This window comes from Aotus nancymaae, unplaced genomic scaffold (assembly GCF_030222135.1).
Source record: "Aotus nancymaae isolate 86718 unplaced genomic scaffold, 86718_ANA_hifiasm-v0.15.2.pri h1tg000010l, whole genome shotgun sequence".
NCBI classification, from domain to species: domain Eukaryota; kingdom Metazoa; phylum Chordata; class Mammalia; order Primates; family Aotidae; genus Aotus; species Aotus nancymaae.
The window spans coordinates 7,986,702-8,002,471 of NW_026988421.1; the positions used below are offsets into that span (position 1 = coordinate 7,986,702).

Here is a 15,770-nt window from a genome sequence, read left to right on the forward strand (position 1 = left end):
CGTAGCGACCACTCACTACATGTTGCTAAATGACAAAGGAAAAGAAAAGGAACTAATACCTAGATTTCTAAAGTGATGTAGAAAATAATAGGAGAAGATAAGTTGAAATTTCCTATGGCCTTAGGCTACACTGTACCACTGAGCAAAAAGTGCAATAATATACATTTTCTAAAAGTAATACTACAAAGCACAGGCATACCTATCAGCCAGATAATGTCTGTATAGCAAGGATGTGCTCAAAAGAGGGGAACTCTCTACTGAAGAGCTGCTTATTTTGCCATTAAAAAAAGAAAGAGTCCTCTGGCAAAATTTTCTTTAGCATCATGAATTTAAACTTGGTCTACATTATAAGACCTCTTCTCTGAAAACAAATAAAATTGGCTTATATGAGAGGCAAGTTATTGGTTTGGTAAGCAAAGGCATATCTATCTTACAGAAAGATTACATTATTTTCTTATTTCATCTGTCTGTATAACAAACAATTTTGCTTTATAAGAGTACCAAAAATCTCCAGTTAATTTAGTCCTTTATTTTTTTCATTCGCTATAGAATATTGATATTGCAACATTGAATACAATCCAATATATTCCATTAAAACAAAACTTTTGCTTTATGAAATATCAGCAAAAATACATAAACAAGGATATAACTAGTACATTTATAAAATACATCATAACAATGAAACCAAAGGATTCCACACAATAATCTTCATATTCGACATACTGGTTACAGCTGCGGAGAGCTTGCTAAATGCCAGTATCTTTGGCAAGTGATTCATATATGTAAGCAATAACACTGATCAATATCAACACTTCTAAAATGTTCATTCTTTATCAGTTTAACCTAAAATAAATCAACAAGAGTACTGAAATATATTATGAAATCCAAAATTTGTTGAAAGGGGCAATGTTTAATAGTAGGAAGAATACTGAATTTAGGGACTAATTCTTGTCCCCAAGTATATTTGGATTCTTGTCTTTGTTCCTGGATAATCTTGGGCAAGTAATCTGTGCTATGAATCCTTCATTTTTAAAATGAGAGAGTTGGCTGGCTGGTTCTCTAAGGTCTTTCTAGGTTTAACTTTCCATGATTTTAAAATCTTTGACACAGGTTCATTTTTGTGTTGTAAAATGAAATCTCTAACAATACTAACTTGGCGGTTGGGTGGAATCCAGTACAGCCCACACACTTCTGCTCAAACAGTTCTTTTCTTTCTGAGCCCCGAGACAGGCCAATTGTCAAATTAACAATGATGGCAGGCTTCAGGAGGCTAATGGCTGGTTCTCCACCAGACACAAATGCAAGATAGATAGTTTTAAAGCTTCTGAAGTCATGGTTATCAAAAGAAAAACTATCATGGAAGAACTACAGGGAAAACCCACAATATCCTCTTTGGAAAAATGACAAAATAACATGTTTTACCATTCACTGATTCACTAACGGAAGAAGGTAGGTACATAGATTAACTATAATACATAATATAATTAATTTTAATTGTTATTTATGAATATGCACAAAATATATATACAAATTAGAACTCAATCAATAAACATAAATTCAAGGTCCAGATGCAAATGGGAAGCTCTCTGATGCTGCTAATTTGAACAAGAGGTTTACTGTACTTTCATGTTTCTAATTCTGTGGGAAGAAGTTAGGATTCTTTTTACTAATATTGGCTTCTGCTCCATTATCTGTAAAGTCCACCTCTTTCACATAATCACAAAAATTAAAGATGCCTGAGGCCCCTGTAGTGTATTTAATCCGTCTCCTACTCTTATCAGATTACTGTGTTTTTATTCAGAAAGACTGAATGAGTGGGTTTTCATCATCTCTCCATTTGAAAGCAAGCAGATTTTATCTCTCTGGATTCAAGGTCCGTGTTTCTTCCTAGTATTTTAATGTCAATTGTAGTTACACAATTTTGAATATTTAACTCTGATTTGCATTATAGAAATTAGTCCAATTCAATAAACATGAATGTGCAAAGCAAAATTACTCTGGAAATGTCAGTTTTTTATAAAATAAACATTGTCCTTTCATTGAAGTATTAAAATGTTTCTCATTTAACAGTAATGACTACTTAAAGCAACTACATGAGCCTTGGAACATTTTTCATCTCTAACTCGTGTTACTCTTTCAGAAACATCAAAACTCTCATTTCTCTGTTGTCTACCTTCCTCCTGAGGGGACTCAGAAACTGTACCACAGAGGGGTCTCTTCTGACTGAGAATCCCTAATACTGAAGCAGTGGTATCACCAGTTATATGGTTTAGCTGTGTCCCCACGGAAATTGCAACTTGAATTGTGTCTCCCGGAATTCCCATGTGTTGTGGGAGGGACCCAGGGGGAGGACATTGAATCATAGGGCAGGTCTTTCCCATGCTATTCTCATGATAGTAAGTCTCATGAGATCTGATGGGTTTATCAGGGGTTTCCACTTTTGCTTCTTCTTCATTTTCTCTTGCCACCACCACGTAAGAAGTGCCTTTCACCTCTGCCATGATTCGGAGGCCTCCCCAGCCATGTGGAACTGTAAGTGCAATTAAACCTCTTTTTCTTCCCAGTCTTGGGTATGTCTTTATCAGCGGTGTGAAAACAGACTAATACAACCAGCTATATATTTTATTGCATTTTGCCTGTTTATTACCTTATTGCAAAACAATAGATTCATTTTGCCTTCCCAAGTTTAAAATTATTTTAATATTGAATATGCTTTTTCAAACTCTACAGCCCCCTTCTCTCTCTCATTCCTTATGAAATTTTCATACACTTCTTAATGGGCAAGAGATCTTTCTCTTGAGAATCACTGAACCAAAACCCAGTTTCTGAATTATTATTCAGGATAAAGTCCAATAACCATGTCTGAAGAAACAGTATTCAATTAAAATACAGACATGGTCAACTGAAAAATAGTGCACAGAATAAATATTGCAACAGGGTATTGAATATTTTCTGATTATTAAACCAATTACTTAAACCTTATACTTGAAAACTAATGCAGAGATTTGTTTTTAAAATGACCTACTGAAACCATCATGAAATGTATCTTTTACATAGGTTAATTATAGTAACAAGTAATATTGCTTTATATTGTTAAAACAGTATTTTCTTCAATTATATGACCTAAAAAATTATAATCTTATTTTCCATTGATTCTCATATTTAAAACCAGAATATTTAGATTTTCAAAATAAATTTTTATCAGTTTTGACCTCACTTGCAACTTAGAGTTGAATCTATAAAGTGCTGGATAAAAATTTCCTACTATGTAACAAATATTTCTCTGATGCCGCAAGATTAAGATTTAATAGGAATATAAAGTAACTATTTCTCTAAGTAATGTTGTACTTCAGATCCCTTTATTTTTCCAAATGATGGAATGAAACTTCTATATACTCTGAAACTAGAATGATAATATAAATATCAGGCCAGGCACAGCGGCTCATGCCTGTAATCCTAGAACTTTGGGAGGCCAAGGTGGGTGTTCCCTTGAAGCCATGAGTTTTAGACCAGACTGGGCAATATGGCGAAACTCCATCTCTACTAAAAACACAAAAATTAGCCAGGCATGGTGATGCACACCTGTAGCTCCAGCTACTTGAGAGGATGAAGCATAAGGATCACTGGAACCCAGGAAGTCGAGGCTGCAATGAGCTGAGATGGCACTACTGCACTCTAGCCTGGGTGACAGAGTGAGACTGTGTCTCAAATTAAGAAAAACATATATGTATAGAACTTTAAAAACAGTTTTGGAAAAAATATAGGTATGTATTTCCCAAGTTTAAAAGTGGATCTCCGTGCCTAAGTTAAGCAGCCTGAAAAGAAAAAAACCAAAAAGATCAACCCCCAGAACCCTGACTAAGAGCTTCAATAAAATCCTTCAACACTGTGGAAGTTTATTCCCATACAAGGCACATACTCCCAACAAAGCACAACAGTTTGAAATTTTACAGCAGTGACACCAGGGAGGGGTCCCACTCTCATGGACATCAGTATTCTGCATTGATGTGCTTTGCAATGGTGTTCAACTGGATGTTGGAAGTGCCTTCGTATATCGTACCTTAAGCAAAAGGAAGCAGAAGGAACAATGAGGAGTTGGCCTGTGGTTAACACAAGAAATAGCTCTATAAACATCACCTCTGTGCTTGCTATAAAATAGTTACTAGTTACATCACTTGAAGTGCCCTGAATATGGTACTATTTCACAGAGTGATTTTGACTAAGAGATGACCATTTTCCATTTGGTTTCTAGATGTCCAGGATCAGTATTAAATTGACTAAAGTTTAATCAAAAGTTGAAGATTTTGATTCTTCAACAAGTGATGCATAAGCTCAAACTGTTATTTGTGGCAGTTTACTAAAAAGCCTGTTGAGGCATTTAAAAAGGCAATTTGATATTTTTAAAAAACGTAAATTTTTTTTGAAGGATGAGGTAAGGAAGAAAACCCAGTCACATAAAGAGAGCCAATACACACATACTAAATAAATTAAAATTGCTTTTGCCTAGGCACGAGCAGCATCAAATTGACAAATAAAATAGCCAAAACACCTATAGAGGCAAATAAAACAAAATAAAATGCAAAAAAAAAAAAAATATCTACTTACCGATCTTTGCATCTCGGAAGTATTTTTCCACAGGGTAATCTTTGGTGTAGCCTACTCCCCCCATCCACTCGACACATTTACTCGTTATTTGTCCTGCAATCTACCAAAAGCAGGCACAAATCACACACTGAAACCACTTAATGTATACATGATTTTCAGCAACATGGATTCACTGTTAGTGGTGTTGGAAGGACTGAAGTTATTTTATAAACTAGCATTGTCTCTTCCATCCCATTCTCATACCATTTCTGTAAAACATTCTATTAATTCACAAAATCCCCATTTTCTTAAGAAATTAGATCATGGTTCACATGAATCTGCTTGCTGAGAGATATCATTTATTCACGAAATGTTTATTGAGAGCCTCCTTTGTATCACAAACTCTGCCAGTCACTGAGTATACAATACAATGGTGGGGGCGGACAGTCACTGCCCTGTGGGGCCCAGTGGAACCAACCAGCACAGGAACTGATGAACTGCCTGGGGCAAAACAGCTTGCTAGGAAGCTGAGGCGGTGACAACGGCAGAATCGTGAAGGAAATTATGGTGTAGCTGAGACCTAAAGGACGAGCTACGGGATATTTCAAGCTGAGGACCAACATGTGGAAGGGCTCTAAGGGGAGAATGAACTCTTCAACTTCCAGCCCCTGAGACAGCCAGTGGGCTGGGATGGGGTAAGATATGAAAAGAGAATGGAAGGGCGAGAGATCCTGCAGAATGGCCCCTCAAGGATGTCCACATCCTAGCCCTCAGAGCTGTGAATATGCTGCCTTCCATGGCAATAGGGACTCTGCAGATGTGGGTAAGGATGTGAGATGGGGAGATTACTCTGGATTATCTGGGTGGCTATAATAAAATCACAGGAGTCCTTGTAAGGAAAAGGAGGAGGCAGGAGAGTTAGTCATGGAAGGTGATGGGACCACAGAGACAGGAAGCAGAGTCTGAGAGAGATCTGAATGTGCCACATTGATGGCTTTGAAGATGGAGGAAGGGGCTAAGAGTCAAGGAATGTGAGCAGCCCCTAGAAGCTGGAAACAAATGTCACCCAGAACCGCAGAAAGGCAGCCCCCCCACCCCGACGCCTTTGCTGTATTCCAGTGAGACCCAATTCAGATTTCTGCCCTCCAGAAGTGAGAGAAAATAGAATTGCATTGTTTTAGGTCACTGACTTTATGGTAATTTGTTACAGCAGCAATTGGAATCTAATATGGATAGAGTTCCATTTGTTGTGAGAAGCCACTGAAGAGCAACTAGGTGACTGCAGTACAGAGCTGGCAATGGGGAGGGAGGCAAATACACCATTGAGGAAATCTTTTGGGGGTAGAATACACAGGAAATGATGCCGGATTCAGGTGGGGGATGAGGGAAAGCAGGGTGTCAAGATGACACTCAGGTTTTGACGGTGAAGCAGAAAAGTTGGACATGTTAGTCTGGAATTCAGAAAGAAGTTGAGGCAGGAGATTTAAATTTACAGGCTGGAGAGGTTAAATGAGAATTTAAAGCCATGGAATGAATATGATTCCACTGAGGCTGGGAAACAGCTGCCCAATGATTTGGCTAAATTCTCTAGGCACAGTCTAATGTGTTAGCTATAGAAAGCTGACGTGTGAGCAGAAAGTTTTAGAAACATAGACAATCTTTTCTTGGCGTTTTAAATCTGATTTGTTCATATGATGAACCTATCATCTTCCACGGCATTCACTTTGCTAGAACTTGAAACCATGGGCATGACACCCATGGTTCTCACAAAACATTAAGACCCCACAGAATTAAACTGCTTTTCTGTAGCAGTTTTGCTTTTCTATTATAAGAAATAAAAGTCCATGTTATCTTAACCTGAAAAACAACCAAAGTACACTTAACATTCCCAAGAGAAAAGGTTAATAATTATATATCTGAAAAAAAGGGAGGCTGAACTACTTTTTTTTTTTTTTTTACCTCTGATGCATAGTATTTGGCCATTGATGCTTCTTTTATGAATGGGCTTCCAGCTTCTACAAGCCTAGCAGCGTTGTATGTTAGTAATCTTGCAGCTTCCAGCTGGGTGGCCACGTGAGCCACTTGGTGTTGGAGGCCCTGTAACAGTGAGGCCCAAGTTAGAGAATTATGATTTCAAAAAAGCACCTCAACCGCAAAGTCCTGCCTAGATACACACTGACAGATTCCAAGCATACCCTAAAGGAAATTCAAATTCACATCTCTTAAATACTTTAAAATTTGTAATCTAAAATGAAATATGATACTGTAAGTATGGTTAAATCCTCTTTTCCTAGAAAAACTTCAAAGTTCACGTTACTCTTCATGATCGCCAAGATTTAAATAGTAAAGTATCACAAAGTTAGGTTTAAAAACTTAACTGTTATATTTAATCATTATTTCAACTCTTTTTTGACAGAAATTTAGGTTAAATGAAATCCTAGCACAGCAAAACTTCGAATATATTCTTTATTTGCTTGAATTAAGAAAATTTTCATTTTGTATATGGCTTCCAGGCATTAAAAGATGTTAGCTACAAAGCAATGAAAAATATTTGAAGCGCCAATTACTACCACCTGGAAATTTTAGAGGGTGATTAGGTCCACACTAAATGTTTGTCAATGAAAGAAACAACAGTTAACTTAGTGAGCCAGAATACAAACATTAACATTTATAAATAATTTCCTGGAAATAACAGGCACAGATGTTTATTACAAACTAAAATGTTTCTCATGCCTAACCTATCCATCCACCCAGATAGTTATTGGGCACCTCTGAGATTGCCCTGAGCGACGGAGGCAGCACGCTGAACATTACAGCCAGATTTCCTTGTTCTCATGATTTATAATATATAGTCCAGCAGGGAGAAGAGACAAATTAAATAATTACAATAATATGTGATGAATATTAAGACAGTGAACCTTGATTAAGGCAATCACACACAAACCCCAGGAATGGCCTTTTCTAAACAAAAGGGAGGGACAAGTTGGAGTAAAACAGCATTGTTTGTTAATACCCTACAGATTCGCCGGGCGTGGTGGCTCAAGCCTGTAATCCCAGCACTTTGGGAGGCTGAGGCGGGTGGATCACGAGGTCAAGAGATCGAGACCATCCTGGTCAACATGGTGAAACCCCATCTCTACTAAAAATACAAAAATTAGCTGGGCATGGTGGTGCGTGCCTGTAATCCCAGCTACTCAGGAGGCTGAGGCAGGAGAATTGCCTGAACCCAGGAGGCGGAGGTTGTGGTGAGCCGAGATCATGCCATTGCACTCCAGCCTGGGTAACAAGAGCGAAACTCCGTCTCAAAAAAAAAAAAAAAAAATACCCTACAGATTCTTCTTTTTCTCTTTCTGAAATATGTGATACACACAACAATTTTGTATGTACAAAAAAAGACGATGCTCCATCTATGTAGGCTATGAAGCATAATAGTAAGTTGAACACCCATAAACCTATGTGCAGAGTTAATATCTTCTCCTCTGTGATTTATCTTTTCACTTTATGGCATCTTTCAAGGAAAAAAACTTATCAGTCTTATCTTTAGGACTAGTCCTTTTCGTGACTGTTTACAAGAACCTTTCCTACCATGAGGTTATAAAGATATTCTCTGTTTTGTCCTAAAATCTTTAAAGTTTTGCTTTTAACATTATGTCTTTATATCTGACATCTATTTTCTGTGTATGATGTGAGGTAGGAATACAGTTTCATTATTTTTTCGTATAGAAAGAATATTCCCACTCAGTGATCTGTAATGTCATCTCTATCATACATCAAATCTGCATACATGCATGGGTCTATTACTGGCTTTTCTGTTTTGTTCCATCAGTGAATTTGTGTGTTTCTATACCAGTATCACTGTTCTAGAAATTTGACTCTTTATATGGAACTCAGGATTCTGATTATTTTTGCAAAATGCACTCAGTTCAATGAAACTTACAGTCACTATCCATGCTGTCTATTCCATTTGCCACCTGAAGTACTATGAGAGGCAGGAAAGTGACTGAGGCATGCCTACTGTTCTGTAAGAACTCACCATTGCTGAATACTTGTTCCCTAACTTCATTGTGAACACAAGGCCTGGCGTGGAGAACTTGCTAAATAAATCTATACTAAATAAACAATTGAAACTAATAAGGATGAATCGGCTGGTCTTTACCCTCAAGGGCCATGTGGTCTTGAGGTCAGAAAGATATGAACAAATGCATGCAAAGCAAACATGAGATAATATAGTTAGAAAAAAAACTCTGCTAACTTTAATCAAAGCATTATACAGCTAATAATGTTGATTTTTAAGATCAAAATTTCTTCTCCTTGATGTGCTTATTTCATATAGCATGTCTCTATCAGAACATCGCATGTACCCCATAAATGTTTGTGGTTCCCTGTGTACTCACAAAATTTAAAAAATAAAAATAAAAAAATCTAAGTGTTCTTTTAACCACCCATAATAGGCATCTTTAAAGATGTCATTATGATTATGCCTGCTAGTATACCTGACCCCTTCAATCTATCTATATGCACAAGAACATAGTTTCCTGTGCATAAAGAAGATCAAAAGCCTCCCTTCAAAACAACCTTTACATTCTGTCTCTTTCACTGCAATCTTTGTGGTAGCTGGCTCTGAGAAAGTACTCTAGTATAATGAAAGTTCAACTAGAAGCCAAGACAAAAATAACCTCTACTTTTGGCACCATATTAGCTGCACAGCCTTGGGAACTCAGTCTCCATGTGCTTCAGGTTCCTAGGCATAAGGTGAGGATGACAGCATGAGCTGCAGTAGGCACCGGCCAGGCCTGCCATGCTCAGTCCTTCTCTTTCTTGAACTGACTGTGCATGTCCACAGCCTAGTATCTCTATACATGTGCAATCTGAGTGTGCTCATAGGATGCCTAGTCATTATTATAAACCTGAAGACAATGCAGCATAACAGAGCTGGATTGCACTTGGAGCCTAGAGCTGCTTAAGGGGAGGTTTTGCAATCATGTAAAGTAATTATTCTGGAATCTTACGTGACCTGCCTTCAGCTCGCCTAAAAGGTTTGGTAAGCTGCCACTCCGGACTGCCCTCACACTGGCAAGACCTCAACAAGGGCAAGAAGGATACCGTTGCCACCAAGCAATCTCCAGATTGCCTGGGGAGCTCTGAGAAGCTGCAGCACTGGACCAAACCAGCATTATCCAAGTGCTTGGCCTCATTTCAGTGCACCTCATTTCTATTTAATGCAGCAAACTGTATCTTCCGTGAGACATAGGTGTCAAAAGTGCAGTCCTATGAGGATTACCACATGGTTCTGGTTCAAACAGAAGTTTACTGAGCACTGTTATACCCATGCAATGTGTGAAACACTTTACACATACCTCATTTAAAACAGGTTAAGTAAGTAGTTATATCTTTATTTTATAGATGAGGCAGTTTAAGGCTAGAATGAGGTCACTTGCCTAAGGCCTAAAGCTAGTAAGTGAAAGAACCAGGATCTGAATCCAGGCAGACCCCCTACCCTGAGCTTCTGAAGCAGTGAGGAGCTCCATGGTGCTCACCAAGATACCCTGAATCACACTAGAGCTGGGCCTCAAGGGCTACTGCTCTGCCCTTGGACAAGATCAAGGCATTCACAAGTACACTCCCTGAGACTTATTCCTTCCTCTGTCACCCCTCTCCCATTAAAATCCCACTGAAGGGATTCCCTCCATGGCTTTCAACACAGCCCTTTATTAACAGGAAGCTGGAGTCCAGTGCAGCAGAAAGACCCTAATAATTATATACCTGAAAATCAAACAGTCTTTTGCCAAATTGTACCCTTTCTTTAATATATGGAATAGTGTAGTCAAAACATCCTTGTGCCAGTCCCAGCATCTGTTAAAAAAAAAAAAAAAAGATCAGAATTTCTTATTTTGTTACAAGTTTAATGATCCAAGTCGTAAATTCCTTCTAAACATAAATTGAATGGTTGGGGTAGGGGAAGAACTAGAGATCCCGAGGTGGTAAGGTGTGTGTTAATAACACATCTTCACCTACTGCATTTGTAGAACTGAACTTCCAATAATTGGGAGAAAGTTTTGAGTGATTTCATATGAATATGAGTATATTTAATTCTAGCAGAAATAAATCTCCTAGCAAGGCTGTGTTCACAAAACCAGACTACTTTTTAGGAATCTTCTTTAAGCTCTGATTCTCCAGGTATAAAATGAGCCATAGACGTTTTGCTCAGAACTGGCCTTGAAGACTATAGAGGAACTCCCTCCAGTTCTAGAAGTAAAATGCGGAAGGTCACTTCTTAATCTTCTACTTTCCTGTCTATTTTGTATATGAGTAGGATTAATAAGAGCTTCAGTGGAAAGGGCATTAGAACATAAGAGATCAGTGTTTCTTAACCCTAGCTGTACCATAGAATCATTTGGGGAACTTGATTAAAAAAAAAAATACTGATACCCAGGCCTAATGACTGAATCCAAATCTTGTGAGTACAGTGGGTAGAGAAGTGCGAGCCAACCCTCAACTTTGTAAAACTCTTTAGGTGACAATACACAGCTAGGGTTGAGAACAATGGATAGAAAGCATCTAGGAAAAATGCTAATTTACACACGTCAATTTATACAGGACGTGGTGACAATTTTAGCTGAACCATCTCATTGCCAACCAACCTTCATATCATATCTAAATGATCATTATGATCATTTATGAAGCTTAGAAATGGTTTCTAAATTTCAACATTAGATAGCCATTAAATCACTATCTAATTATGTCAAATTCTGGTTTTAGAAAATCATAGCTAAAGCTTTTGGGGGAAATGCCCAGCAAACTTATCAATATTTCATTGGTATTTATTCACCTTCTCTTTTAGTCTTTTATTTTGAACTCTCTAGAGAACAGAGTAATATGTTAAAAATTAAAGGCAGAAGAAAACCACAAACCCCAAATTCAAATGAGGCATCACTGCACTCTCAGCTGTAAGATAAGATGTCACTATACCCTTACAGCTAAAATTTCTATGTGAATAATACCCTATATCAACATGAAGACTGAAATGATCAGTTGTCCATCAAAATGGGCTTTTCTACCTCAGCAAAAGGTATACATTACAAACACTGAAAAACTGAATTCTCTCTGCCTGCAAGGTTTTGAGGACAGATGCCTTCAGTTCACTATGTTACACTCCATGTGCCTGTTCCTCTCAAACGCATCCACTGAGAGAGTAACTACCTGACCTTAACTTTTAATTAGGTTATTAGATAAGTTGGAGTAATTAGACTGAGGCCCAGTCTGTGTATTTTATTGCCAGAACATCTATATTATTTATATGTCTGAAAAAAATGAGATCTAGTATTGTAGTTTTTAATGCCATATCTAAGTTAAATCACAGAAAAACTTTTAAAAGAACTGATAAAACAACACTCTTTAGTGACATACTGTCTAGCATTGTAGGAAAACTGGACTAAGTTTTAATCTAAGAATGGTTAGCAATGTAACAGCAGCAGAAAAAATTCTAGAGTAATACTCTATTATTTATTTCAATAGCTAATATATATTTAACATCTTCAAAATTGAAAAGCTGTAAGTTATTGAGTTTTGTGTAATCACTGATTAAAAATATACTCTACAAAAATGATATCATCTATAGTAAAGCCAAAGACCTTATCCATTTTGTTAATCTGGAAAATAACTGATATCACTTAATGGAAAAATGCGATCTGCATTATAAAAGGCAAATTTGGTCAAAAAAATTTGAATAGTTCTCATTGTATATCCCTACTTAATTGTGGCTATTTCATTTCGTGTACCACCAAAAATATTGCCCAGTTTTCACATGCAAAACACTAAGCAACAAATCTTTTATTAACTATAGATAAGAGATCCTTACTACAAAGTGGAATGAATATTATTTATTCTTAATGTAAAAAATCCTTTCCAGAATGAATTTCATGATTTGGAAAGTTGATTTTTTTAAAAATGTCATATTTAATTTATAATACATTTTTAAAGTTATTGGTTCAGGTATTAGATAGTACTTTAATGTTCTCAAAGCAGAAACACTGTTATCACCAAGCCATTGTTTGATTCTCTGGACACTTACATAATTGACCAAAAGGGAATTTGAAAGAAATAATCAGAAGCCATCCTGTCCCTCATCTAAGGGAATGGTGCCATCTTGTGTCCACAAGCTTCCTAATATTCACTGGGCTCACTGCATTTTTTTTCTTTTCACATTTTAATTGATTCACATCATGGAAGAGTTTAAACTTGACTTACCTGTGCAGCAATTCCTATCCTACCTTCATTCAGACCCCCTATGGCATACTTATAGCCATGTCCAATTTGTCCCAAGACATTGGTTTCTGGAACCTGAAAATACAAATGTGCACTTATTTCTCAGTTTCATTTTGCATGGTTCATTTTGATTATATATTTTTAAGTGTGTATAGACTCTCAATTCATGTGCTAGCCCTCTCGCAGTACTTGCTGGCATCTGTGTCTCTCTCTACACTTTTTTTTCCACAACTCTCTGAGGAAAAGGACTCAAGTCCATGCTGTTCATGATTGCCTCCTCCAGAGCCCTGCATAGGTGATTGAATGGATGAGTGAATCTAGAGTAAGGGAATCTCATAGAAGTCATCAATAACATAAATTAATACTTTTCCCTCCAATTCTTATCTGTAGGCTACAGTGTGAGATAACATATTAGGAACTACAAAAATATGCAAATACTTGTAAAAACAAGTGTAGTAAGCCTTTCGGCTGTTGAGACCATTCATCCTCATAAAAATCAACTGTGGGGTATATATGTGTGTATATGTGTGTACACATGTGTATGCTCAAGAAAGAAAGAGGAAGACAGAAGAAACAGACTAAAATGCTTATTCATAGTTTAAAAAAATTAAGAATTAGGAATAATAAAAAACTATCCTTAGTTTTATAATATTGGAAGTTGGGGGAGAGAGTAGGGAGAATGGAGAAAGAAAAGGGAAAGTAGGGATGAGGAAAACAGCTGGGGTGAGGTAGTGAGGCCCAAATGACATCTGTAAAGACATCCTCCCCTTTGCTCCCCACAGCCGTGCAATAAAAGATCAAGCTCTGTGACGAGTGACGGAAAACCCACCACCACCTGCCCCACCTAGGGAGAGTTCTGCAGCACCAGCACTAGCATCCGTGATCTTCTGCCAGTCACGTTTAACAGCCTGGCTGTTTCCGCTCACTGAGCAACACCCCCATCTTGTGGCCTTTGGTGCACTGACACCAGACTTCCTCCTCTGCAGCCCTGTTTGGTTCACAAGTCTCAAGCTTATTAAGTATACATGGTCAGAAGTACCTAAGTTATAAAACATAAATGGGACAAATTCTTGACACTTGCTCCCCAGGACAGCTTCTGGGCAGAAAGGTTTCCGCTTTTGTGAGAAGTACATTTATTTGATCAGGACTAAAGAGCACTGTTCAGGGTTTTACAAAATGCTCTCCCATGTGTGCTTACGGCCACTTAATATTTTGACACCTGTCTTGCACACCTCCTGTAGTTTCATGCAAGGCTTATTTCACATCAGTCTTTTACTGATTGGTCTAAGATACCCACCTTGACATTTTCGAATGTTAATGGGCAGGTGGAAGAAGCTCTGAGCCCCAATTTGTTTTCGGGTTTTCCTATATGAAGGCCTGGAGTATCACGATCTACTAAGAAGCAAGTAATTCCCTTATATCCCTAAAAAGAAGATTTAAAATGCTGTTACCACTTGGATTTATAAAATGCCTTGTTTCTAAAGAGTTCAAGTAAAAAGAAAACAAAAAATGGACTTTAATAATAACTACTAACAGACTCAGAATTGCAACATGGGCATTATGAAATGAGAGTAATTAGAGGACACTAGATCCAAACTATAGAACCTTACCATTTCTTTCACTTTTTCAGAAACCATTATAAATATTAAAATTATTATTACACAATTATATGATCACGAGAATGCCATGTTCTTCATTTAATTTTGCTATTTAAAGTTTTAAGCCAGGTATGGTGGCTCATGCCTGTAATCCCAGCACTTTGGGAGGCCAAGGCAGGTGGATTACCTGAGGTCAGGGGTTCAAGACCAGCCTGGCCAACATGGTGAACCGCCGTCTCTACTAAAAATACAAAAATTAGCTGGGTGTGGTGGCGGGCACCTGTAATCCCAGCTACTTGGGAGACTGAGGCAGGAGAATCGCTTAAACCTAGGAGGCGGAGGTTGCAGTGAGCCGAGATCGCGCCATTGCACTCCAGCCTGGGCAACTAGAGTGAAACTCCATCTTGGAAAAAAAAAAGTTTTAACAATTTAATTCAATTGTTACATTAGTGAAAATACTGTATTTACTGGTGAAAAAAATATATTTATTATTTTGCTATATGTCTATTTTCCAAAGGAAATGTCCATTTTCCAAGTAAGAATAAAATATTCTTAAAAATAAATGTACTAAATAGATACTTAAATTCTTCATTACTAAACAGAAAATTGGAAATTCAACAAAATTAAAGATTAGGGCCAAGTGCAGTGGTTCACGCCTATGATCCTAGCACCTTGGGAGGCTGAGGTGAGCAGATCACCTAACATCAGGAGTTCAAGACCAGCCTGGCAAATGTGGTGAAACCCTGTTTCTACAAAAATGCAAAAATTAGCTTGGCATGGTGGTGTGCATCTATAGTCTCAGCTACTTGGGAGGTTGAGGCAGGAGAATTGCTTAAACTCAGGAGGTGGAGGTTGCAGTGAGGTGAGATCGCGCCACTACACTCTGGCCTGGGAGACAGAGCGAGACTCCATATCAAAAAAAAAAAAAAAAAAAGATTATTTTTCTATATAATACATTAGGAGATAAGTAATAATTGGTTCTCCACAAACAGTCATACCTCCATCTCTGTGGGGGAGTAGTTCCAGGACCCAACCCCAACCATGGATACCAAAATCTGACAGTGCTCAAGTACCTTACATAAAATGATGTAATATTTGCATATAACCTATGCATATGCTCCTGTAGATGCTCAGTCATCTCTAGATTATTTGATACCTAATATAATGCATACACATCACTTTATGCAGGTGGATTCAACATGGTACTAGGCTCAAAGCAAATTCAAATTTTACTTTTTGGAACTTTGTAGAATTTTTTTTTTCAACCAAATATTTTCAATCCAGAGTTGGTTGAATCCGTGGGTATGGTGGGCTAACTCTAAT

General features: G+C 37.6%; 1 protein-coding gene across 2 annotated transcripts in view; it reads right to left on the bottom strand.

Moving 5' to 3' along the window:
* Positions 1-509: 509 nt before the first annotated feature.
* Positions 510-15,770, bottom strand: part of ACADSB (acyl-CoA dehydrogenase short/branched chain) — a 51,093-nt gene continuing 35,832 nt past the window's right edge. For both annotated transcript variants that reach the window (XM_064373759.1, XM_012453416.2), the window contains 6 exons: positions 14,147-14,272; positions 12,832-12,924; positions 10,348-10,437; positions 6,544-6,681; positions 4,606-4,705; positions 510-4,060 (listed from right to left, as the gene is read on the bottom strand). In XM_064373759.1, coding sequence (XP_064229829.1) covers positions 3,990-4,060; positions 4,606-4,705; positions 6,544-6,681; positions 10,348-10,437; positions 12,832-12,924; positions 14,147-14,272 — 618 coding nt within the window. In that variant the 3' untranslated portion in view covers positions 510-3,989. The remainder of the gene's footprint in view (positions 4,061-4,605; positions 4,706-6,543; positions 6,682-10,347; positions 10,438-12,831; positions 12,925-14,146; positions 14,273-15,770) is intronic.